This window comes from Heterocephalus glaber, unplaced genomic scaffold (assembly GCF_053883595.1).
Source record: "Heterocephalus glaber isolate CG9 unplaced genomic scaffold, H.glaber_assembly_v1.0 deba00000347, whole genome shotgun sequence".
Lineage (NCBI taxonomy): Eukaryota > Metazoa > Chordata > Mammalia > Rodentia > Bathyergidae > Heterocephalus > Heterocephalus glaber.
In genome coordinates, this window is record NW_028258143.1 from 14,482,469 (window position 1) to 14,508,471 (window position 26,003).

Sequence of the window (26,003 nt, forward strand, 5' to 3'; positions counted from 1 at the left end):
TTATTTTGCTATTGATCTCCAATTTCATCGCACTATGGTCTGATAATATACAGGGGATAACTTCAATTTCTTTGCACTTACCTAAATATGTTCTGTGGGCGAGTATGTGGTCTATTTTGGAGAACGACCCGTGTGCAGCTGAAAAAAATGTGTATTCTGATTTTGTGTGGTGGAACACTCTGTAAACATCTGTTGAATTCATTTGTTCAGGAGTTTGATAGAGTTCTAGTATTTTGTTGCTTGTTTTTTGTCTAATTGATCTATCTATTTGTGACAGCGGGGTATTGGGTTCCCCTACTACTATTGTATTAGTGCTTATATGATTTTTCATGTCCATTAGTATTTGTTTTATATAGTTGGGCACACTAGTGTTTGGTGCATAGATATTTATGATTGTCATCTCTTCCTGTTGGATTGTTCCCTTTACAAGCATATAGTGTCCTTCTTTTTCTCTCTAAATCAGTGTGAGTTTGAAATCCACTTGGTCTGCCAAGAGGATAGCTACTCCTGCTTTTTGGGGGGTTCTTGTTGCATGTAGTATTATTTTCCACCCATTAACTTTCAGTCTATGAGCTTGTTTTTGAATTAAGTGTGTTTCTTGTATACAGCATAGTGTTGGATCTTGCTTCTTGACCCATTCTGCCAGTCTATTTCTTTTGATTGGTGAATTGAGACCATTAACATTGATGGTTATAACTTGATACATATTGAGTTATCATTGTCATGACTTTTTCTTTTTGGTGGATTCTCCCGCTTTGCTTTTATTTTCTTGTCCTGCCCAGTGGATTCATTCTGCTGGGCTTCCTGATGTTGTGATCCTCATTTTCTTTTCCTAGGATTTTGTCTAAAATTTTTTGAAGTGCTGATTTGGTATTCATGAATTTCCTAAGGTGTTCTTTGTCATGAAAGTATCTTATGTCACCATCACTTTTGAAAGATAGCTTGGCAGGATACATTATTCTGGGTTGGAGGTTGTTTCCTTTTAGGGCTTGAAATACATCACTCCAACCTCTTCTTGCCTTGAGGGTTTGCGTTGAGAAGTCTGCTGTAATTCTGATGGGCTTTCGTTTTTATGTGATTTGTTTCTTTTCTCTAACTGCTTGTAGAACTATTTTCTTCTGTTGGCTTTCTGGAATCTTAACAATTATATGCCTATGTGTACATTTTTTTTTTCTCAAGGGTAGTTGGAGTCTGATATGCTTCAGTTATCTGTATCTCAAGTTCTTTTCCCCTGCTTGGGAAGTTTTTTGCCATCACTTCTGTGAACAGTTTTTTATGACATCTGCACTCTCTCCTGTTTCTTCATTCACTCCTATCAGTCTTATGTTATTCTTCTTTGCATCATCTAGCAGCTGATGGATTGATTTCTCATGGTCCCTTACAATTTTGAAGCAATTTTCTTTTCCTGGTCACTAATTGCAATCTTATCTTCTGTTTCTGAAATTTTGTCCTCACATTGGTTCATTCTGCTGCATAGACTTTCAGTGTAGTTTTTAATCTCCTGGAAATCTGTTTGTATCTGTTTTATGGATTCCATTTGTTTTCTATATTGGGATTCCATCATGTTCCTCAGCTCCTCTATTGTTTTTTCTGTGTCCTCTCTAGATTTATTAATCATGTCTTGCACAGAACATGGGCACAATCTCTGTTATGTGAGAAATTATTTCTGATTTCATTTTTTCCTGATCCTCTTTTGTAGCCAGTTCAGGGAGTCCAGGTGGTTGAGTATCAGATTGTTCCATCTAACTTCCCTTTGGGGTTGCTGTAGGTGATTTGAAATTCTGGTTGTGAGGCTTGTTTACGTGTCTTCTCATTTCAACGGGGTGCAGGGGGAGTAGTGCTGCTGGCACCCATGCAGCTCACCTCCTCTGTCCTGGGATTGGTGGTAGGTTGGCCTGGAAGCCTCCTACTCTGCATTGGGAGCTGTGGCATGTTGACCTGGAAGCCTCTTCTTCACTGGGAGCTGTGGTACATTGACCCGGAAGCCTCCTCTGCACTGGGAGCTGTGGCACGTTGACCCGGAACTGTCCTCTGCACTCCACATGCCCTGTTTTTGTACCAGTGCCATACAATTGTTATCATTGTAACTTTGCAGTATATTTCAAATCTGGGATTGTGATACCTCCTGCTTTGCTTTTGTTAGGGTTACTTTTGCTATTGTGGGTCTCTTCTGGTTTCACATAAACTTTAGGATTGTTTTCTCCAGATCTGTGAGAAATGCTGTTAGTATTTTGATTGGGATAGTGTTAAATCTATATATCAGTTTTGGAAGTGTAGAAATTTTGAATATATTGGTTCTGCCTATCCAAGAATGGGGAATATCTTTCCATTTTCTTATGTTTTCCTCAATTTCCTTTTTCAGAGTCCTATAGATTTTGTTGTAGATGTCGTCCCTTCCTAGGTTAGTTTAATTCCTAACTATTTAATTTTTCTTGATGCTATTGTGTTTGTTATTGTTCTCCTATTTTATTTCTCAGTGAGTTTAATTATTAATATATAGGAAAGCTGTTGATATTGGTGGTCATTTTGTATCCTGCTATACCACTGAATTTGATTATTAATTGTAGGAGTCTTTTGGTGGAATTTTTGGGGTCTCGTAGGTTGACAATCATGTGTTCTGCAAATAATGATACTTTGACTTTGTCCTTTCTACTGTGTATCCTTTTTATTTCTTTCTCTTGACTGGTTGCTCTGGCTAATGTTTCAGGAATGTGTTGAACAAGGTGGTAATAGTGGACATCCTTGCCTGGTACCTGATTTTATAGGGAGAGCTTTCAGTTTTTCCCTATTTAATATGATGTAGGCAGTAAGTTAGTCATAAAGGCTTTTATCGCATTGAGATAAGGTACTTCTGTACCTGTTTTCTTCAGAGTTTTTAATCGTGAATGGATATTGAGTTTTGTCAAAGGCTTTTATTGTGGCTAGAGATGATCACTGAATTTTTGTCCTTCTATTTATGTGTTGAATTACTTTTATTGATTTGCATATGTTGAACCATCCTTGTATCCCTGGGATGAAACCTAATTGGTCATGGTGTATGACCTTTTTTATGATTTGTGGCATTCTGTTTGCCGGTATCTTGTTAAGGACTTTTGCATCTATGTTCATTAGAGAGATTGTTCTCTTTTTTGGTTGGATCATTGTCTGGTTTTGGGATTGGGGTAATGCTAGTTTTCAAGAATGATAGTGAGAGTACTCCTTCAGTCTCGATTTCATTAAAAAGATTGAGAAATGTTGGTGTTAGATCTTTGATGAAGTTCTTGTAGAATTCAGCAGTAAATCCATCAGGTTCTGGGCTTTTCTTAGTTGGGAGGTTTATGTTTTATTACTGCTTCAATTTCATTGCCTATTATTGGATTATTCAAGATTTTTAAGTCTTCTTGGTTCAGTTTTGGTAATTTATGTATATCTAGAAATCTCTCCATTTCTTCTGAGTGCCTCAATTTTTTGGCCCTCAGGTTTGTAAAGTAGTTGCTAATAATTTTTTGTAATTCACCTGTGTCTATTGTGATTCCACCTTTTTTTCATTCCTAATTGTACAGATTTGTGCCTTTCCTTTAATTGATAAAATTGGCTATTCTTTCAGAAAAACCAGCTCTTTGATGTATTGATTATATGTGCTTTGTTTTGTTTTGTTTTGGGTTTCTTTTTTTTTCATTGCATTGATTTCTGATGTGACCTTTATTATTTCCTTCTTTGTACAAGCTCTGGATTTATTATTATTCTTGCTTTTTTATTGTTGTGGCAAAGTGGAACAGCTCAGCATTACAGCCAAGTGCTACAACTGTACAGCAATTTGAAGACTCAAGAATCAGAAAGTTATTTGAAGAGTTGGAGAAAAACCTTTCATTACCTGTCTCAGAGGAGTTTGCCCACTCCAAATTCTGAGCTGGGAGTTGCAGTGAAGGTCTATTTATATACAATTGAGGAAAGGACGTTGAGAGGAACTTTTAGGGTAGAGACACAGCTAGAAATGGAAACTTAGGTAGAAATATCAGGTACTAAATAACAGTTACATTGTTTGAACAAAACACTTGTGATACATTCAGCGGGTTCATGAGCAGCACAGTCACACAACATTTTGATACATTGGCCAGGAACAGTTTACAGCCCAAATGGTTATATTTCTGGGACAGAATATCTTATGGAAGAAAAAAAACAAAACAAAACATGGGGGCAAGGAAAAGACCTGTCCTATTGTGCATTATTGCTTCATCACTCTGACCTTGGAGTGAATCATTAGGTTATATATTTGGTCTTATTCTGTTTTTTTAATGTGGGCATTCATAGCTATACACCTCTCTTGTAGGACTGCTAGTTGAGTATAGTGCCTAGTTTCATTACAGAGATGCCCTCTGGGCATGGCTGACATTTGGTCTTTGCTTCTGTCCCAGGCTCTAGCTACCTCCTTTATTTGTGAGGAAAGTTGCAACTTCTTTGGCCCAGACCTCAGTTTTTCAGGAAAGGGTCCCAGTATTTTCATGACTCCCAGGCAGTCCAGATATTGGCAAACAGAGAAAACCAATTGACAGTAACAGCTGTATCACTTTGGCTATAGTAGTAAAGTCACTGACAGCAATAGTGTCAAATATAGACCAGATATTGACAAACCCTAAGAACTACTCATGAGTCACATTTAACTGAAACAAAGAGATCTATAATTTTAGTATAGACACTTAGGCAACCCAAATGATGACCCACAGTAAGTCAGACCACTGGTTTCTGATGGATGTATGCAGCAGTGCGGGAGCTCAAGGAGACCAAGGGACTACATGTCATCTTCAGATTCACCCTCTCCGAAGTTTTACCCACGAAACCTTGCCTCCCACCACAGAATAGAGGCCACGTTATCTTCCTGGCCTGAGCTTGAGGTCCTCAGAGAATCTCTGTCGAGCTCTCATTCTCTCCTACCCTGTATCCTACAATGTCTCTCACCCAGTCTCTGCAGTAGGGTAACTCTTCAGTCCTAGAGTGAAACTCTCCTCCTAAATACTAGTCTCATCCTCAGTCAGGTCCGTCTTTTGGCTGCCACCTCTGCCACCCTGTGCTGAGGAGAAACAAGGTTTGGTGCCAGCTAGGAGTTGGTGGTTTGGCTGCTTCCCTAGTTCTTACAAGGCAGCTGGTGGTGCCAGGGCAGGCAGGTGGGGCTGCTATGTGCTATAAATTTTTAAAGCACTACTTTAGCTACATTCCATTTTATTTTCATGTTCATTTACTACAAATTATTCTCTAATTTTTATTTTAATGTGTTTTAATGTGCAAGATAGGTAGTATTGTACTTCATTTCCAAATATTTGGAAGCTTTTCCTGACATCTTTCTTCTATTGATTTCTGGTTTAATTCAGTGATGGTCACAGAACATATTTTGTATGCTTTTGATCACTCTAAATTGGTTAAGGCTTGTTTTATGATGAAAGATATTATCTATCTTGATGAATTAGTAATAAAAAGAATATATATTCTAACCTTAATGAGTAGAGTGTTCTATAAAATTTAAATAGATCAAAGTCGTTTAACTGTTTAAATCTTGTGATTGTCTCTTTGTGTTCTACTACAGAGAGAAGACCGTTACAACTTCAGTTATAGACTTGTCTTTCTCTCTTTTCAGTTCTATCACTTTTTACTTCATAATTTTGGACTTCTAATTTTATAGAGTATGTATTTACGATTGTCATATCTTCTTAATGAATTGACCCAATTATCACTTAAAATAAGTACTCTTCATCCCTGAAAATATTTGTTTCCAGTCTATATTTTCTGATATTAACATATTACTTCTAACTCACTTTTAATTAGTGTTTACATGGAATATCTTTTTTGTGTCATTCTGCTTTGCATGTGTGTGTATATATAGTGGATTTTTACAAACAACATAAAAATTGTCTGCTTTTTGAAAATCCAGTATGACACTCTCACCCTATTAATTGGAGTGTTAAAATCATTCACACTTAATATACAGTGGTACTCGGTTCACAAATGCTTTTGTTTGTGAACAGTTTGTTTCACAAACAGAAGCATTTGGCAGTTTTTTGTTTGTTTGCTTGTGAATTCTGCATCCGGTGACAAACTCAACCGCGACCATCATTCCTGCATGAACATATACGCGGCCATCTTTTCCAGAATCATGGAACAAATTAAATTTGTGAACCGAGGTGCCACTGTATTTATCTAGGTGATTAGGTTTAAATCTGTTGCCTCATTATTTATTTTTGTATCTGCTCCATCTGTTCTTTATATTTTTACTCTTTTTCTGCTCTCTCTTGAATTTAATTTTTTATAATTCTATTTTATCTCCACTTATAACTTGTTACCTATATTCTTTGGTTTAATTTTCATGATGATATAGCATTTAAATATCATTTTATTAGATCTTTACTATATCAAGCCTACCTTATATAAAATATTACAGATTACTCTGATATAATCTTTCCATCCTTTCTGTTGGTTTTATATATTTTATTTCTATATATGTTTAAAACTTCACAATGTTTATTTTATGTTCTCCTCATAGTATGATTTCCATGTCTATTTCTTCATTTATATTCATCTAGATAACTGCTTGGTATCCATTTTTCATCTGCCAGTGAGACTTGCTCTAATATTTCTTATATTAAAAACTCTCTAGCAATAAGTTATCTCAAATTTTATTTGCCTAGAAATGATTTATTTTTGCCTAAATTTTTAAAACTTGTTGAAATGTTGATTAATTAAATTGATTTTTGAAATACTGACAGGCTTTTGTTTTTACTTTTATCACCCTAGAGACATTATTTCTGTCTGTAATGGGTTTTATAATTTTTTAAAATAAATCTATCAACTTGATCTCTGTTCCTGTGGAAAGTATTTTTTTCTGGGTTGCTTTTAAAGTTTTATCACTGACATTCATCAATTTGATTACGGTGTGGTTTTCTTGATTTGGTTTTCTCCGTGTTGGCTCTGGTTGGCATTCACTAAGTCTCTTAGATGTCAGATTTACAGTTCTCATGAAATTTGGTAATGTTTTTTATTATAATTTTTACATAATATTTTTCTTTTCTATTGAGGCTCTAATTGTGCACATTTAGATTCTTATTGATTCACAGGTCTCTGATATTCAGGTTTTTATGTATTTTATTTTTGTATGCTTTATTATGAATAGTTTATATTGTTTTGTCTTCAAAATCAGTGATCATTATTCCTATATCTAATATCTCTGCTAATCTGCTACTGATCTTCTTCAGTATGTTATTTTTTTCATTTAAGTATAGTTTTTCCTGTTTATAACTTCCATTTGGGTATTTTTATTAATTTAATACCTCCTAATTGTGTTCAAGTTTTACTTTACATCTCTGTACATTTTATAATACCTACTATAGCCATTTTAAATCCTTATTTATTAATTTAATTATCTCCTCATTTCTTTTTCTATTCTTCTCAATTACTTTTTCTCTTGAATAATCCTAATTTTCTGCTTTTTTGCATGCCTGGTGATTTTAATTGGATGCCAGAAATTGTGAATTTTACACTGGTGGATGTTGGATTTCATTGTCTCCCTATGAAGACTATTGAACTTTTTTTCTGGGATTCATTCAATACATTTACATATTTTTCAAGTCTTGCTATTCAATTTTGTTATGAGGAGTCTAGGAAATCATTTATTAGTGGTATAATTTAGTTTCTCCACTAAGGCTGGAACCTTCGTAAAATTCTACCTTGTGGTCCATATGTTGAAAGGCCTAACTTCTCAGGATGGGGGAAACTTCTGTTATTTTCAGTCCTATGTGAGCTCCAGAAAGTATTCAACCTATACTTTATAGTTCTTGTTGTGATCTCATGAACTTCACCTCATGAATATGTAGGTAAGTACTCAGCCAAACACTGGAGGGAAATCTCTGCTTTTAACTTTTCTCCCCAGAATTTGCAGTATTCTATCGACCTTAATCCCTTCCCCCCTAACACATGTATTATCTCTTCGATCCAGCAAGATCTCCAGATTCTGTTGGTATCCCCTCTGCCTGTGAGTGTGTCTGGAAACCTTTAGGCAGTTGTTTGAAGAAATTACAGAGCTCACCTAATTTGTTTCACTTGATGGAGAGATCACATTCCATGCTGCCTGTTGTCCAATGTCATGAAGACAGTGCAGTGTAGTGTGTATTTTGTGTGTGTGTCTGTGTCTGCAGCAGTTTAATTCTTCATGGACAGAAGCAAAAATTACCTATATGCTTACCTATATCCATCTCCCATGGTCTGTTAGTTTTTCTGTTGTCTGCTGCATTTTATTATTCCTTTTGTTGGCTTCAGGTAGAGACAATCAAAATGCATTAGTGAGAGGAGGGTGGCAGCTGAAATAGAAAGATAGGTTCATCTCAACCCCAACCTTCTTTTCATCTCAGTCCTGCTACCACCACACAACAGAAAAATAAATGATCCTTGAATATTCACCTAAGATGCATTACCGTATAATAATTAAAATCCTTACCACACGAATAAGTCATGTTAAAATGGATATTTTTGAAAGCTTAAGGGTATGAAGATGTGAGCTTTCTTCCTTGCTGCCTATAATTCAAAAAATAATTAATGCTGATTAAATACAGAGACAAATGGAGAAAAACGTTTTTGAACTATAAATTTTAACCTTCCTGAAACATTTTAAGTGTCTGTAATTACAGTAATATAAGCAAATGAAAACAATTTGTAGAGTATATTCTTTTAACTTAAAAATGTTAGCATAGTAATACACAGACTTTTAGCTCAAATGCTTCTGTAACTATCTGTAATAACATTTTTATCAGTTGCTAAATTGAAATCTCTGAATCTCCCTTGCTCCTCTATTTTTATATGCTTCTTAAGACTGTCTTAAATCTCTTTCTACAGAATCCTACCCCAAATTTATTTTCTTTCCTCCTTTCCCTATGTGCCTTATCAAAGCAGATGTTATCAAGGCAAGTGAAATGGAGAGTAGAGGCAGCTGTCCATATAATTTAGCAAACCTCATGTAAAGTAAAAGATATTTAGAGACAGAATTACCCATAATAGCCATCAGTGTCTATCAGTTTCACCAGATAATTGTTCAACTTTTCACTCATTTTGTCAGGACAGCAAGAGATGGAATGTCTTTGAGCAAGACAGATAATTGAACACAGGCAAGGATAATCTTTTAAGAAAGATGTGCCATACCTTCTCCAAGGGGAAATCATGACTTACTAATTTGTGAATGTGAGCTGAGATTATAATGAGTCTGTGAACAAAGTAGTATCAGTAAACATCATTTGTTTAGGCCTTTAAAATGCCTTGAATAAAGACCAGCCTAAAAGTGAATTAAAAGTACGTGTGAACAAATGGCTAAATTTTAATTTAATTGGGGGAAAAGCTTGAGGATAGAGTAATTTTGATGGATAGTAAACAGGCAAAGACAACAGGGCAGAAAGACAGAGATAAGTTGGGATTTCTTCAATCAGAAAAATGGTAATCAAAAATCAGGGTTAGAACCATTGTGATTCTACATTTATGGTACTTTAGAAGGATTTGCTAACAGAGTTTGTATAAACTCGATTAATTTTATTAGAAAATTATCAAGTTAAGGAGTACAACACTTGACTTATAAGTAAGGAACTGTTTAAGTGGTAGTCTTTGCTTTGTGGGAAGTTGGCAGACTCTACTCTCAAAAACAAGGACTTTGGGCTGAAAGCGATGATGCACAAAACAGTACCTAGGAGTCTGGGACCTAGATCTCTTGTCAGATCAGCTGCCTAAATCCCATAAATGTGCAGTGATCACATTAGCCTATTCCTGTATATCACAGTAAACAGTTCTCATAAACCTATCCATTGTTTTCCAACACAGACTTAGTAGCCTAACAAGACGTGAAACAGCTATGTGAGGATCTCAGCATTTTTCACTCTGGAGTGATGACTGTATGGAGATAATTATTAAAATACATAAAGTCAAAAAGTGTTTTGAGAGTTGTGCAGCAGATCCCAGAATATTAGACCAAGAACCTTCCCCCAAACTTAAAAGAGGTCATTTTAGTATCAGTGACCAGAAGGAGTACATCTTAAGGAATTTTTTTTCCCTGAGGGGTTGTACCACATATATATGTAAATAAATCCAATAAATACTTCTGTGACTTCTAGCCTACATGGGCATTTGGGACATATTTCTAACCCTTTCCAGTTTATGCCCCGGAGTCATATCTGACACAAGAATTTCTGTGATGCTACTCTCAGACCAAGACTACCTGTTTACCAGGTAGTGACCTAGCACTTTCTTTCATACTGTTCTAAATAACTCGTTCTTCATCTTTCCAAAGAAATTTCATGGTCCACTTTTTTTCCTTTTTTCAAATTTTTTATACTATTGATGCCCTACATTTTTTTCTAATAATCATTTCCTAGAAGCACAAAGGACTGGAAAACAAATTTTCGTTCTTCCATACATTCATTCTTCCAGTGTCACAAAGCTTAAATCCAGTTTAAATTTAGAGGCTAAGTATTATGCATTCCAAAGGCATCAAGTTGAATTTACCCGTCCAGAAGGTAATCTTAATCCCACAGCCAAAAGTTATCCCATGGCTGTGAATACATAAAAGCATGGCCATTTTTGACTACTTTGACAAAACCATGGGGGAAACTTAGAATGAATAACCAACATTTAAATGACCTGGCTTTGGCAACAGGCTTGCATTCTTTTAGCTTTTTTCAACCATATAGATGAAAAGAAGGATGTGCAAATAAAGAGATCTGTTCTCCCATCTGTGGTTTAAGTTTCTGTTGCCAATACCACACGTAACTTATACATGTTTAGGAACCTGGAGATAACTCCTACAAAGACTTATTTATATGACCATTTGCATTATAGGAAAGTGTACCAGTTTATAAGGTTATATGCTTATTAAATACTCACAAGTTACTCTTTCTGGCTGGTGAATTGTGTTGAGTCTTCATTGCTTGCCTGGGTGAAGTTTTTATAGATCTGATAGAAGTTTTCAAGGTGGAAAAATGGTTTGAATTTCAAGATTTTCTGTTTTATTAGGACCTACTATATTTGAAGGCTGAAGAGGGAAGAAAAGTGGTTATAAAGTAATTTGAATCCATAAGTGGCTAGATTCTTGCACAGAAGCAAATACAAATCAAGCATCCCTAATCTACAAATGCAAAGTCCAAAGTACTCTGAAATTTCTGAATGCTGACTTGATGCTCAAAGAGTTTCAGATTTTAGAGCAAGAACACTTCTGGCCTCAAGCATTTCAGAAAGGAAACACTAGACCTATGGAAGTTTTTAGGACAGATGTACCAGTGTCCCTAACTGAAAATCATGGTGTACTAACTTGGGAATGTTCTCTGATAATTTCATGGGTCTGTAAACAATAGAGCATCAGCCTTATTTGGTTTGGTTTTATCTAAAAGAAGAAAAACAGCCTGTCAGGGTACCAACTCCAAATGGATTTCTCAAGAAAATATTCTCTCTTGTTTTTGTTTATTTGTTGTTTTTTGTTTGCTTTTGGTATTAGGGGTTGAACCCAGAGCCTTTACACTAAGCTACAGGCCCAAACATTTTTGGTGGTGGCGGGGGGGTGTTTCTTTTCATTTTTTTGAGACAAGAATCCTACTATGTTAGTCAGTTGCTAAGTCTGTGTTCAAACTTGAAATCTTCCTGCCTCAGCCTCTCCGAGTACTGGGATTACAGGCATGTGTCACATTCCCAGCTTTCCTTGTTTTTAATGTATGAGTCATTTGCAACCAACTTCATGTACATTGGTCCATATTCATTAGTTGCTTATTAATACTTCTGCTGAACTCAACCCCAAGGAAATAAATGGTTACCAAAAGGTAATTGTTTAAGAAATAATCAGGATAATTGCTTAGTGGAATATGTGCTGGTGTCGCAGTGTAACAGTAACTGCACAGATGACAGTTTGGCTTGCTTTGGATGCCATGGCAGTATAAGGATCACCTCCCTGTAGGGGCTCTCATCTCTCCCTGACAACCATTTATGGACATTCAATGATCATTTCAGACCTACCTAACAATAAACACTCTGCCTGGGTTATTTTAAAATGAGCTATGATTATACCTGTGAAAAACACCTTGTTGTTGCATAACCCACAGGTAACCAAACAGGTCTTCAAGCTCAGACTTTACAGCTCTGAACTCTAAACTGGTCTCACTTCAGTCTTTTGAATACTCAGAGTCATTTAGCCTTTTCTCAAGTCTACCAAGGACACAAGTAATCATACCAAGAGTTTTGGCTTACAAATTCAAATGATTAAATATTTGTTCAGTAGTGCCTGTGTGAGGTCAAGACCCTTGAATCTATAGACGAGAAAGCTGAGGAATGAATGAGGGGTAGTTCCCAAGTACCCAAAATCATCACTCATTCACATTCCACTCACTTGGAAATTTACATTAATGGAAATAGTGTCAGAAATCAACTCTTCCCTTTGCAGCTATTTATAAAGATAGTGTTGGTGTGAGGGAGTATAGAATGAAACAGGTTTTGAAGAAGCATGGCCAACCATGCTTCTGCAAGAGAACAATTTGTTTTAAAAGGATGCAATTCAGTATTCTGTGTAAGTGCATAAAAGAAGTTACTGTTACTGTACTGATATTCTTTGCTACAGACAGCTTCCAGGAAGTGAGCTTAGTTTTCCCACTGCTGTGGGTGCTGGCAATAAACAGGATACCAGCATTCAGCCTGGCATCTTCAACATCTGAGTATGACGGCCACCATAACAGTGACACTGTTTTTCAGTAGACATGACACCTTCAGGGCTATGAAACTGTGAGCGCTAAGCACAAAGTGTAAGGAGGACTAAAGCAGCATTCTGCTGGTTGTCCTTTGTCAGGGTCACCCATCTTTCTCCAAGGATCCAAAAGTACAAAGAATCAGTCTTTACAGTATTCAGTAATTCTGAATGATATTTTCCCTCTGCCCATCTGAATTAATAGAGTCTGACGATATGTGAAAAACAGATAACAGAGAAAGGAGTCGGCTCTTTGCTTTGGTTTCTGGATTCAGAACAAAAAGAAATAGATTGAGATTTCTCAAGAAAAAAATTTACATTCACAGAACATAAGAAAAAACATTATAAAGATAGTTGATTTTTCATCCCTCCTTTCATTAGTTGCATACCAGTGAGGGATGAGTCTCTTAGGCACTGTGCTGAATTCTGGTCCAGTTGAAGATGAATCAGACACTCCATCAGTCTAGTGCACATAGTGCTCACACTTTAGATTAGGGCAAGGATGATGTCAGGAACTGTCATACATGGGAGTGTGGAGGAAATGAATAAAACCCACTTCTGCCTCCAGGACATTTATGGTCTAATAACAGCTATTTCGAGAACTTTCTTTAAGTAATTAATAGTGTACTTGTTGCAAGCATTGTGCTGGGTAAATCACAGGGTTCATTTCTAGCCCCCAAAACATTCCTGGGATGAAGATAGTGTGATCTGAGGTAAATGGATACAGGGAGCAGCAGGCTAACTTAGCAAAATGAGTGGGGATTTTATATTGCATGCCCTAAATTGACACTTAAAATTCCCCAGTGGAAACATTTCTCCAGTTTCTTCTTTGGCACTGACCCACACAGAGCCTCACTTGACTATTTGCCCCTTGGCTGCTCATTGCCTCTTGTATATAGTCACTTTCCTCACTTCTGGAGCTAGATGTTACAGGATGTTCCTAACCTGGGCTATCTTAACATTCTTCCCAATAAAGGAAGGCTTTACAGAAAGTCCTGTACCTGCTACTGAGGCTAAAAAATATTCATCTCCTTGAAAATGGAAAAATAGGACCAAAATCTTTGTAAATAGGGAGGACTGGAGGGGTTGAAGGGAGGGCTGGGCAAGGGTGAAAAATAACAACCAAGAGAGACTATGTAAAGGTACAAATTTCCAATGATGAATGTCATTATATTGTATACCTAAAATGTACCAATGATTAGAATGAATAATCGATAATGTAAAATAGGAAGAAAAGGTCCAAAGGGGGAGGGGGAGGGGGAGGGGCAGGGAAAAGGAAAGAAGGGAAAGGAAAAATGATGAGAAATGGAAAAAATGGAAATAAAGTCTTTGTAAATAGGGAAGGGTGGAGGCCGTGAAGGGAGGGCTAGGAGTGGGGAAAAAATAAGAACCAAGATGCATTATGTAAAGGTACAACTCCCAATGAGAAATGTAATTGTGTTGTATACCTACAATGTACCAATAAAAGAATTTAATATAAAAAAAATTCATCTCCTTGCATGCCATATATTTGCAAAGTCATGTATTTGGAGTATTGGTGAAAGAACCCTCTGCGTCCATTGTGTAAGTAAAAGACTGCTTATTCTGCTGCTGACGTGCCCTTCCTGGGTCCTGGGTTTGCTGGGATGAAGAGCCTTCCGATGGCTAGTGGTCCCAAGAGCTAGCTATTTTCTCAGTAATCCATTTATTTTCTGTGTGTGCCATGACTGTGAAAGGACTGGGATGCAGTGTCTCAAGTCATTTAATGAAATACCTGGAGGGCACTGGTGGCGATAAGCATGAGAAGCCACCTTTAGGGACTCTCAGAGGGCAAATGGAGCAATGGAACTAGGTGAGAGGCCTGGCCAAGGTCAGAGATGTAGCTGGTGACCTTGGAGGAGTGAAGCCTGCTGGTGCCTCAAGCGACTCGACCCTCAAACTCGTTAGCAAGGGACCCTTTTGGTACTGCACTCACAGCCACAAATGTGAGCTCAGCACTTGTCGAGCAAGACCAAGTCATCCCATTCAAGATTCAAGGCGGGCTGGCACTTTGAACTTGGTTCTTAATACAGCCATTTAATTATTTTGTGAGTTCTTATAATTCTCTGAGAAGAAAAAACTGGTCTCAGAAGTATAGTATCCAACACTTTTTCAGGTTACGATATTTTTATAAACTGCAAGAAACTAATAGTGCTTTAGAAAAGAAAAACTACATAAAGGCCAGGTCAGCATTTTTGATATAAACTCCTGTTTCCCAAGTTGTGTGCATTCTGAAGAAATTTGCTGGAGGGTGAAATTTGGCATATATCTGAGACCCTGAATGTCTACGTCTCATTTCATAGGTGCTTGTAAACGAGTCTTCACATTCTCTACATTGGCATCTGGAATTTTTAGAAATAAAAAATGGCCTTAATAGTGGTTTCTGAGCTTAATGTCAGTGCACACAATTCTCAAACTATGAGAGAACTCAGGAATTCTGAAAGTCCTATTGTGTAGATTCTGGTATGGCAATATTATGTATTAATGGGAAAGGAAAGTAACATAAGGGGACAGGTGTCAGAAAATGTTGTGCTGTGAAAGGCACCAGACTTGAGCTTTCTTTGCCACTTTTTCTACCCCAAATCTCTCTTCTGCCATATTTCTTGTAGTTGCCCCTATTATTTCTGGTGATTTTGGGGTCTAGGGGTCCCCAGATTCACCCTCACTGAGCTGGTCTCTCTCTCTGACATAGAAAGAGCCAGAGAAGACCAGTGCAAAGCAAAAGTACTTTTCATTTGCAAAAGGAAGCAATAGAAAGCCACTGATGTAGTTGGGGGTCAGAGCTGGGTGCTCACCTAATCTGGACTGCAGTCCTATTTTATGGGGTAGGGACCCCGTATCCACCCCCCTGAGGGTCAATACTTGATTGATTGGATTTTGGGCTTGTTGCTAGGGACAACATACTGGGAATAAACTATTCCGGCAGGCAGTCTGAGATACATAGTTTCCAGTACATCTCACATCCTATTAGACTTTAATTTCCACCCCAAAGTCTAGGTCAGTTTTCATCATGATCTACTTACTCCTATGTAAAGTCCGAAATGTTCAGACGTTAGAATTGCCCCAAATACAATACATGGACATGCTAAACCTGAAGAGTTGAATATCTAGGCTAAAATTTAAAGTCAGAGAAGTCCAAATGGCAGGGTTTCCCCTACCCCTTAACTCTTCTGCCAATGCCTTTCCGTGTAAGCAGCAACCATGTGTCGAAAAGGCCATCTTAGAACAATGAAGTCTCTGTAATCAGAAAATAAATAGAGGAAATAATGAATAACCTATAAGGCTGGTTGAAAGTAAAACTAAAATGAGTGGGGCTAAACCTCAAGGCTTGTGATCCTGGGAGAGAAAAATGTCTTTTGGAACATAGATACATGAGTCAAGGACCCTACAGCGCATGACAAAACCCTGAGATCCAATGGCATAGAAGAAGGTAACACCGTATAGGTGAGGATATGATCTGCATCTTCCTACTCAGGATCACTGTGGAAATTGAAGCCTCTCCTTCAATGGCGTCTTCATCTTCCTGGTACTTTCAAAACCAAGCAGCAAATGACTAGAACCTAGAAAAACCTGCATGTTTTTACCTTGGTATTGGGAAATTCCCAGAATTCCATTACTTGCTCATAGCAAAGAGGCTTTTTTAGTGGGGAGGCGGGGCTGGAAGAGATGAACATTTTCTAATGTTTGCTGAGCATCAAATGTGATTGTGTATGAAAGGTACTTAAGGATAAGCTATTTACCTATGAGATATCTACTAATGTGTAACAAACAGACTAAGCACTTTGTATATATTGTCATTTATTATTTCATTCCTTTGGCTATCTCACAGTGTGCTAGGTGTCATTCTTAATTCTAGGGATATGGTGCCCAACATATACCCATAGCAGCCCTACAAGGAAGTGAAGATCCCAAGAGGTTAAGGCTTTTGTAAGAAGATTCACACTATCAGTTATTGGCAGAGGCCACATCATAAGCCACTGTTCTATAAAGCACCAAAGAAATGGTAGCTGTTGAGCTTTTTTTTTTTTTGGAACCAGGGATCGAACTCGGGTCCTTGTGCTTGCACAGCAGGCAGCGAAATCACTGAGCTAAATCCCCGGCACTTGAGCTTTTGATCTAAAGCTTATACTGTATTTATATTTCCACCCATACCTAACAGTGCTAAGTTATAACTCTTACCCAGTACTAGGCTTTTTAAAATAAAGCTAAGGAAGTTGCATTCCAAGATGTTATTGTAAGAATGGAGAATTTCTGGATGACAGTGAGATGTTGGAAGCTGACTCATTGGTGTGGATAAGCCACATCACCATTTCAGAAATTTAAAATATAGGAAACATAATTAACAATATGACAGAAACATGGTAAAATCTGCACAATTCTAGAGAATAGTGGGATCCCCTAAAAGTAATGAGAACCCTAAAGAGTACAGATGAGTTCTGTCATTGCATAAAGTGAGAAAGATTGAAAGTGGCTCCTGCGTTTTTTCAGGAAGACTTCCAAGTGGAACGGGGTCAAAAGAAGCTCACATGATACGTGATGTTATGACCGTGTGCTGTGTGAATTATTTGTCCTGACTGTCAAATTGAGAGGCTAAAGATTGAGTTAAATGCTGAATGGGTGGTAATTCATGCAGGAGATACACAGTTACCTTTGTTAGGTGATCATTTCGATTTGTTATATATGGACATTACTCATTTTATTTCAGTTAATAAATTTCACCTAATTGAAGTCACTTGATTCCCAGGTTGAAATCAGGATAATCAAAAATAATTGTTGGTTGCTAATGACCACTCCTTTTCTATTATAACTCTACTGAACCATCTAGGAAATACATGCATCTAACTATTACTGCCAGGAACAGGATGGCCTTCTTACTTCATTTGGAAGGGGCTCATTTCATGTTCCATTAAAGGTCTGTTTCATGCACCTCACTGGAAATTCACCACACTATTTCCAAATGTTTATTATTTTTCTTTTTCTTATAAATTCTTCTTTCTAGGTATCGCCTTCTCCAAGATCACACCCAAATATCAGTGATCTTTTCAACCTTTTTGGTGAGCCTTCTCTATCTCCTCTCTGTTTCTGTCTCAGAATCAAACTGCCAGATGAGAACACTGGACAGTGGCATTGGAACCTTCCCACTCCCAGACTCAGGAAATCGTGTGACAGGACGGTATACATGCCAGCCGGACTCCTCAGAGGACAGCAAGCCCCTCCTGTCTGTCCAGCAAGCCCCGTCCTCAGCCTCCTCCATCAGAGCTCAAACCCTTGAACAAGAAGTGCCTTCCTCTACAGACAGCCGGCTTGCTACAGAGACGGCCATTGTTCATTCCACATCAGACCCCATCATGGTGGCCAGAGGGATGCAGCCACCTCAGAGTTTCCTTCCCAAGCCAGCCTCCTCAGGTAAAATGTCAGTGGCCTCTCAAAAAAGATTTTTTTTCCCAGCCCATAATGACAAAATTGGAAAATTTTCCACTAGAAGAAGTGTAAGTCAGTGACCTCTGTCCTATGGAAATGAGGATTTTTGAACATCCCTAATGTCTTCCACCAAAAACTAAAACAGTATATATAAAGCATCATTGATTCATAGTGTTACCTTAAGGAGTGCACACACATAAAGGGAAGAAAATGTATAAGTACTGTTATATGGATATATAAATTGATTATGGAAAAATCATGAACATATTCATGGGATTTTATTCTATAAAACTTTGAATATAAACCGATCTATATCCAAGATATAATGTAAATAAAATATTGTTTGCCCTCTAACCAGAAACCGTATATCTTCTGACATATTCCTATCCTATTTATTTATGTTTATATGTTGAGCTATAAAAGACTTAGTTTGGTAGATCAGCAGTAGATTGTGAGGTGGCCACAGTGGGAAGAAACAGCAAGCCTTTCCATTGAGAAGCACTATCCATCATCTCAGTCAATTGAAGAAAGCTTCTGTGATTAAAGGAGTCAGGCCAAGGGTCAAAGATTTTTCATGGCTCCCTCAAGATTAAAAATATCTGTTGCAGGCTAGGATGACACTAAATAATTTCTAACATGTGTGACTACTGTTGCTCTGATGACATGCATGAGTGTATAAACTACAACTCCGAATTGAATACTTTCATTTACAATTAGATAATTAGACAGGAGTTGCAAGTGGAGATTATACTATAGGTTTCTGAGAAATTTGAAGAGAAGACTTGTAATTAAGTGTCTTTAAATGAATGCATTGGACTACTCCCATAGCTGAGTTCTTCCTCCATACCGTAATACCAGATGCTATGGATGTTTGACTGCTAACTCCTGCTCATTCCCAGCCCCAGGTCCATTTTTAAAGGTGGTAATGCACATTATTCTAGAAATAAGTGCATTGTTAATTAATGACACAGCCTCCAGAGTCTCAGGGGCAAAATCTTAGTTATAGATTATATGCTCTATGCCTGAATAGTCACATGTGTGACCTCAATTCAGCAGCGGGCTGCCGAGTAGACTCCATGATTAAACACTGTCATTATAACAAATTGAATAGAAACCACAAGCCTTGAATTGCTTCGAAAGAAAGGGATAGGACAAAGATTGTTCTGATCTTGCTGTAATGTTCACTGCACTAGATTTCTAAGGTTTGTGTCTTAATTAAATTGTCATGAAGAGTTGTTTTTTAAAAAGTAGCATATGGTAGAAAGCCAGGTGAACATGGCAGGACATTTTGGGGTCAGCCATCCTTAAATGTCCTGTCCACCATATGATATCTGTGGTCCACAGGCAGCATAGTTTCAACAAAGCTTCTCTTTTTTCAGTGACCATTTGTTATTCATGTGAAAAATTAGAGATTAGAAAAGTAGCTGGAACAAAAGGAAAATGAAATTAAGCCTGCTTCCAGCAGTCACTTCCTGTTTAACATACACATCTAAGTGGGATTTTCTGTTATCCCATCTTAAAAATGGAAGTCATTGTATCAGTCTCTCAAGACTGATAAAAACACAGTGAGTTTGCTTCTCCTCAGGAGGAAAATACTGTGGAAAAGCTGTCACAGCATGTCCTGTTCATAATTGTTGAGGCTGGAGAATAATAATAGCAAATCTGCTCTCTGGCAGGAAGAAGGAATACACTCTACAGGTTAATCTCCTATTATGGGTAGTGGAGAAATGTTCTTTAATAATTCTCCACTAATTCCACCCTTCCTACTTCAGGTGTGGTCCATGGGCCAGCATCATGAACATCACCAGGGAACTTGTCAGAAATGCTGATGCTCAGAGCCCACCCCACCACTTCCAAATCAGAACCCACAACTTAGCAGAAGCACCAGTGATGTGTATGCTTGTTGAACCCATTAAGCTTGAGAATGCTGCCCAGAAAGATCTTTAAGAACCTCTGAGCAAAGCCTCCCACACATTTTATTGAAAGGGACCTTAATAGGTATTGTAAGAAAATAAATGTTCCCTGGCCTTAAGTTTGTGAAAGCCTGAAAATTTGAATCTTTCCTTTGGAAACTATGACAATACCTATTCACACAGTGAGAGCTCTGAGATATTCTCCAAAATCTGTTTGTTGTCAGATAAATAACATTATATCAGGGATAACCTCAGTATTTCACAAGTAGTCAGCCTTCTGAACCTTTCCTAACCTGAAAAATCTCAATGTCTTTTGTAAAACCCTGGGTTCCAGGACAGTTTGCCTCAGGATTGCCAAAGTGGGCTTTCTTTATAAATATGTGTACTTAATTATGCAGATATTTTAGGTGGCACAGACTGCAGGGGACAGAATTGCAGGAAACTCAACCTTGACTGTATTCAAACCTTTTTAATGATTTCTGAATATCTCCCACCTCCTTCTCCAAAGTGGTAAAAGGTTGATAGTTGATTTGTAATTTGATATACATTATCTCTTTTAGGAAAAAACAGTTTCCAAAAGCAGAATGAAGCAGAGCTGACGTCTCAGACTTGCTCATCACTTGACTATGCTGAAGACACGGTGGCAGGCAAACCACTTCCAGACTGGGGCAGTGATGGTACGGCTACTGAGACGCAGGTAAGTGGCCAGTGGAAGGGAGGCAGCCACTGTGAAAATGAATTTCTTGAACTCATTTGTAAATTAAATTTGTTGTCCGATTATTAAGTATGAAGATCTAAGGCTCAACCTTTTCTCTGAATTGTATTAAGAAATACTGTGAGTTTTTGGGATACCTTTATTCTGAGGAATTCAAAGTGCCTCTAATATACACCCAGATTCTTACGGTATGGATGCTCTCCTCTTATTCAACACTGGGGAATGAGCACTTTCCCAAGCTAAAGGGGCATCTTCCAGATTTTTTCCTGTTGTTATCTCAGCAGTTTCCTTCACCTTGCTCCCATGAGACAGGGAAAGAAAGTATAATTCCATCCTTTCCAGGGCAAATAAATTTGGAATGGTCATGTGATGTTCCAGGGTCCGTGAGGAATGAATATTTTCAGTGTCCACCATTTTTCCTATGGGTTCTTCCTCTACTCTGAGATGATACACGTAACATAAGCTTCCTGGCATGTGATTGGTTTTAAGGAAGAGCTCATGGCTCAGGGGGCTCTTTGTTCATCCTTTGAGCATTACTTGGTATTCAGTTCTGTTTTCCTCTTCCAGCTTATGACTTTGACCATTTTTAGCCTGCTCCCTATTTTTCAGCTCCTCCTGAGTCTGACATCCTTCAGGGTTTTAAGGTCTTTGGTGGTACCTGGCAGTGAGAAAGTTGGAGGAGGGTCATAGAGATTAATTACCGGAGCTTCTCAGCCCTTCCTTCTCCCTTCTCACTTTTGCTGCTTTGGCTCTCTCACATGTGGCATCTGGAGCTCCTTCAAAATTTTTACTAGTTTCTGCCCTGCTATCACTGGTGAGGGTGAGGAATGGCCAAGATTCTCCTACTTCTGTGGTTCCTACAACCAGTGTAACCAATCTTCTCTCCACTTGGAGTGCCTCAGCCTGGAAATGAAAGCATGGACAAGCAGAGAGAGAGATTTCTGGACCCACAGCCTCAATGTACTGCAGAGAATACCAATTCTGGGAATGTCCTTGACCAATTTCAGGATACTAGTGAAAGTGTGTGTGGAACAGAGGCTGAAACTGGGCCCTCTGAGTTCTCTGTCTCGTTCTTGGAAGGGCTGCCTCCACAGGAAGTGACTTTGCAAGGCAAAGCAGCAAACTCTTGTGTTCTGCCCTGCCTTAAAATTAAACACAGAACCATTAGGGGCTCCCCAAATCAATTGTCTCCAAACCTAAGCACATCTGAATCAGCTGGAAGGCTACACATGTGTAAAGTGGTATATGTGAAATCTAAAAATTTCTCGTGCATTTCCAGGAGACACTAATGCTGCTGGCTCACAGAACACAGTAGTAGCAATGCTACTACTGTCCCATGGGACTTGCTTTAATGACTGGAAAACGAAGAACCTCTTAAGATACTCTTGAGTTGGAAGGGAGGTGGAAGATACCAGTTTGGAGCCAACAGTTGACAGTGGCAGAGGAGTTTGAGAAATTCCAAGAAAGTAAAAATAAAGAAACTGAGTGGTGGCCCAGAGGGGACCTGTCCTCTTCACATGTTCTGGCAGGCAGTGCTCACACTATATGCACATCCACCAGTACACACTCTCTCTGAAGTCCCCTTCATCCTCATCCTGTGCTAGCTGTGCTCACTGGCAATCCTACCTTGATTTATAAAAGTTACCACTGTGGCTTGGAACTTTGAACCCTGCCTCAGTGACTGCCAGGGAGGGAAAGTTGGAAGCCAGAATTAGCTTGACAGTCCAAGAACCCACCTCAGTTGATGGCTCAGTTAGTGTTTGTTGAATGAAAAGATGAAGGAATATGTCACATCACACCCAAAAAGTGCTCCAAGAATATTTTTTTAAACTCTGGACACCAGTTCCCTGGGAGCCACAGCCTGTAATCTTATTTCCCCTGTCTTCTCTCAAGGACATATTCTTCCTGGTCAACATGTATCCCAGTTTGAGCTCTGCATTCCTAGAACCTAGCCCACTGCTTGGCACAGAGTACGTACTCAGCTAACACTTGTTGAGTAAGTTGGTGAATGAGAAAGCAAATGAAGGAATGAAAAAACGGAATGATTAAATTTATAACCCCAGCTGAGGGAGCTTATAACCTAAAATATGTTAAAATGTGTTATTCTAATTCCCATCCAAATGACACCTTTCCAAACAAGCTTTTTGAATTCATTCCAAAACTGTTCACGTTAAGAGGAGAATAACCAGCTCCAAGAGGGTAATCTACAAACATAAAAGAGGAGCCCAAATATCACCCTTTTCCCCTGACACAACCAATAGCAGCTGCAGTCCTCAATCCAATATTCTACTTGTGTGCAGAGGGGAAAATGGTTCCTGTAATATCAACCAGCTCAGCAACTGCCGAACATAGCATTATTGCTGCACAAGTAACATCCCGGACAATAGGCTATGTGTGCCTGTGAGCAAGAGGGGAGACTGAGCCCCATGACCCATGAACTATCTATCCATAGATTGGACAAATGGGGTGGGGGGAGAGTCAGCCATTGCTCTATTTCCTAAAGGCTACCTTCATTTTGTGCCTAGAAGTTATAAAGTAGGCAAACATTTCTTCTCTTATTCCCAACATTCTTGTTTATAATGCTCTCACATACTTGAACACTAATGATGAGATCAGTTAACTAAATAAGCCATTAGGTTTGGAATAGTGGCTCACAACAGGCAGTTCAGAAAAATGAGACCTCCAAAGCAGTATGCAAAGTGCAGAGTGGGTGACTTCGGGGTCCTGCCTGAGCCTGGGACAATGGCAGGGTGACCTCCATGGCTCTATTCTTGCAGGTCCATTTCTGCAGTCCCAGTGAATGAATACTGTGGTAGCCCCTCGGGAGGAGGCAGAGAAACCGCAGGCCAGAGTTCTTCTTGGGTAGAGGTGGGCTGGGCAGTGGAGGTGGAAATGCGTGCACAAACACTATACACGAAGGTGTAAACTGTCGCACATCCTCTTCAGATACTCAGCCCCATTGATACTTGTGTGAACGGTTCTCACTGTCTCATATTACTCATTTTAGGGTCAGGTACTAAAAATATGTACATACTCTGCCAGGGGTAGCAGTGATAGTGACAGTGTTCTGGACTATGAAAATAAAGATTCTGAAGCTGAAAGGGGGAAATGAGTGAAAACCCGAAGGAGCCCCGCTCCAGGCAACGCCCAGGAGCACCAGGCATGAGCATGCTCCTCTCTCTGGCAAGACGCTGAGTCTGCTTTTCACCGTGCCCAGCCCCCACCCGCCTTGATTTTACATCTCAGCTCCATATCTCTCCCGAGATCTAATTTTCTGGTATGTACAGAAGATTGTCTATGTGCATCAATTTGTTTCCGGCTGTAATCTTCATGACATTGCAGTGTAGCCTGTAAGGATTTTATTCTAGATCTAACATCTCTAAAACAGCTTCCAATTGAGTTATCTCAGTAATGAAGGAATGACTATAAAGATAACTTTGCTCTTAATTAAATATTTTGGCAAGTTAAATCATCCAGTGGGCCACGGATGGAGCTTTCTGGGCTCTTTGCTAATATCATGCTGTGTAGCTCAGACCTGTAGCTGTGCCTTTATGAAACAGGTCTATGTGTCCTTTTGAAGCTCCCTCCTTGTCTTTTTCCTTTGATCAAAACCAGCAGTAGAAAAATTATCATCATCCCTTGTCATTTGAATACATATATATATATATATATATATATATATATATATATATCAGATATCCTTACCAATATGAGGACAGATGAACCCCTAACACAAATATAATCTGTGGTCTGCTTTTCTTCTAATCATTCTGTATTTTTAGAAGTTTTTTTAATGATGCAATGAAGGATTATTCTTCTCCTCTTAGTTAGTTTTTTCCCAAATACTAATTTAGAAATTATATGATGGAACCATAATTTTCTTCTTTGACATAAGACTGATGCTACTTTAGGGCAAAATGTAATGTAGCAATCCTTTGTATTTCTAATTCTCAGATTACCTTGGTGTTTGTAGCATGGAGATGGAAGGGGGAGTAAAACTGACATATCAGAATAGTCAGTTATTCTGAACCCATCACTTTGTTCCTTGCTTCTTACAAGTCATCAGGGAAGTAGGACTGATGGGTGAATCACACAAAGGCTTACTGTCATAGTCTGTTTCCGTTCCTAAAAAATACCTAAGACTAAGTGATTTAAAGGAGTTCATGTAGCTCATAGTTTTGAAGTCCAAGAGCATGGCACCAGCATCTTCTCAGCTTCTGGTGAGGTCCTCATGATAAGAAGCGTAAGAGAAGGAAGCACATGCAGAAGAACAGGGGGAGAAGGAGCTATCTGGCTCTATGACAGTCTGCTCTCATGAGAACTAACCCCTTCTCTTGAAAACTGTGTTAATCCATTCATGAGGGCAGATCCCTCATGATCCCAAATGCCCACCTCTCAACACCATTACATTGGGATCATGCTAGACATGGATTTTGTTGGAGACAAACCATATTCAAACAATAGTATTTACCAAAAAGAAATGACAAATAGCTCTGATATTTTAGTTAGGAATCTCTCATGGCTCTCTGTGGTTCTTCAGTGTCCCTTCCAGTTGTGACAGATGAAGGGAAAAGGGATTCATTGTGCTTGCCAGGTAAAGGCACCTAGGGCCAGGCCAGCTCTAGTCCTAGTTCTTTCCTTGAGCTCACTGGGGGTCCACAGTGAATTACCTCACCAACCCTCACCTGCCCACTCAAAGAACAGTTTTCCAGGCCTCTTCCAGCTCTAAAAGTCTGCCTCTTCATTATTGAGCAATTGAGCCAGGTGATGGGGCCAGGTGAGTATATGGACAGAGATCTCTGCCATACAGTAGAGAAGAGACATAATAAACTACTGTAGTAAATGCGTGCCATTTGTTCAAAGAACGTAAGTGCTATGAAAAGACAGGTGGAGTAGAGGGAGAAAGGAAGTACTGGGTAAAAGAGATGTTACAGTTCAGATAGAGCAGCCAGAACAAGCCACACTGAGACGGTACCTTTGTGCAGAGCTGATGGAGAAGAGGGAAGAGCAGTGTGCAGAGGGAGAAGTCTGTGCCCAGACCTGAGGCCTGAACAGGGGCATCTGTCTTGATGGCAGAGAGAACAAATCAGAAGATGAACGAGATGAGATCACATGAGTAAGGAGACCAGAATTTTTGGTTGCTTCTGCTCTAAGAAATATACATAAGTACTTTGGAGTCTTTAGCACAGAAGCGGCATGACCTGAGACATTTTCA

At 38.7% G+C, this 26,003-nt stretch overlaps 1 protein-coding gene across 17 annotated transcripts in view; it reads left to right on the plus strand.

Annotated features, from left to right (window-relative positions):
- Nckap5 (NCK associated protein 5) overlaps positions 1-26,003 on the plus strand; it is a 915,317-nt gene that overhangs the window by 830,999 nt on the left and 58,315 nt on the right. For all 17 annotated transcript variants that reach the window (XR_002386357.2, XM_021236818.2, XM_087195889.1 and 14 more), the window contains 2 exons: positions 17,831-18,145; positions 20,634-20,770. Coding sequence is in view for 16 of the 17 variants with exons in the window: in XM_021236818.2 (XP_021092477.2) it covers positions 17,831-18,145; positions 20,634-20,770 (452 nt within the window). In the remaining variant the exon portion in view is untranslated. The remainder of the gene's footprint in view (positions 1-17,830; positions 18,146-20,633; positions 20,771-26,003) is intronic.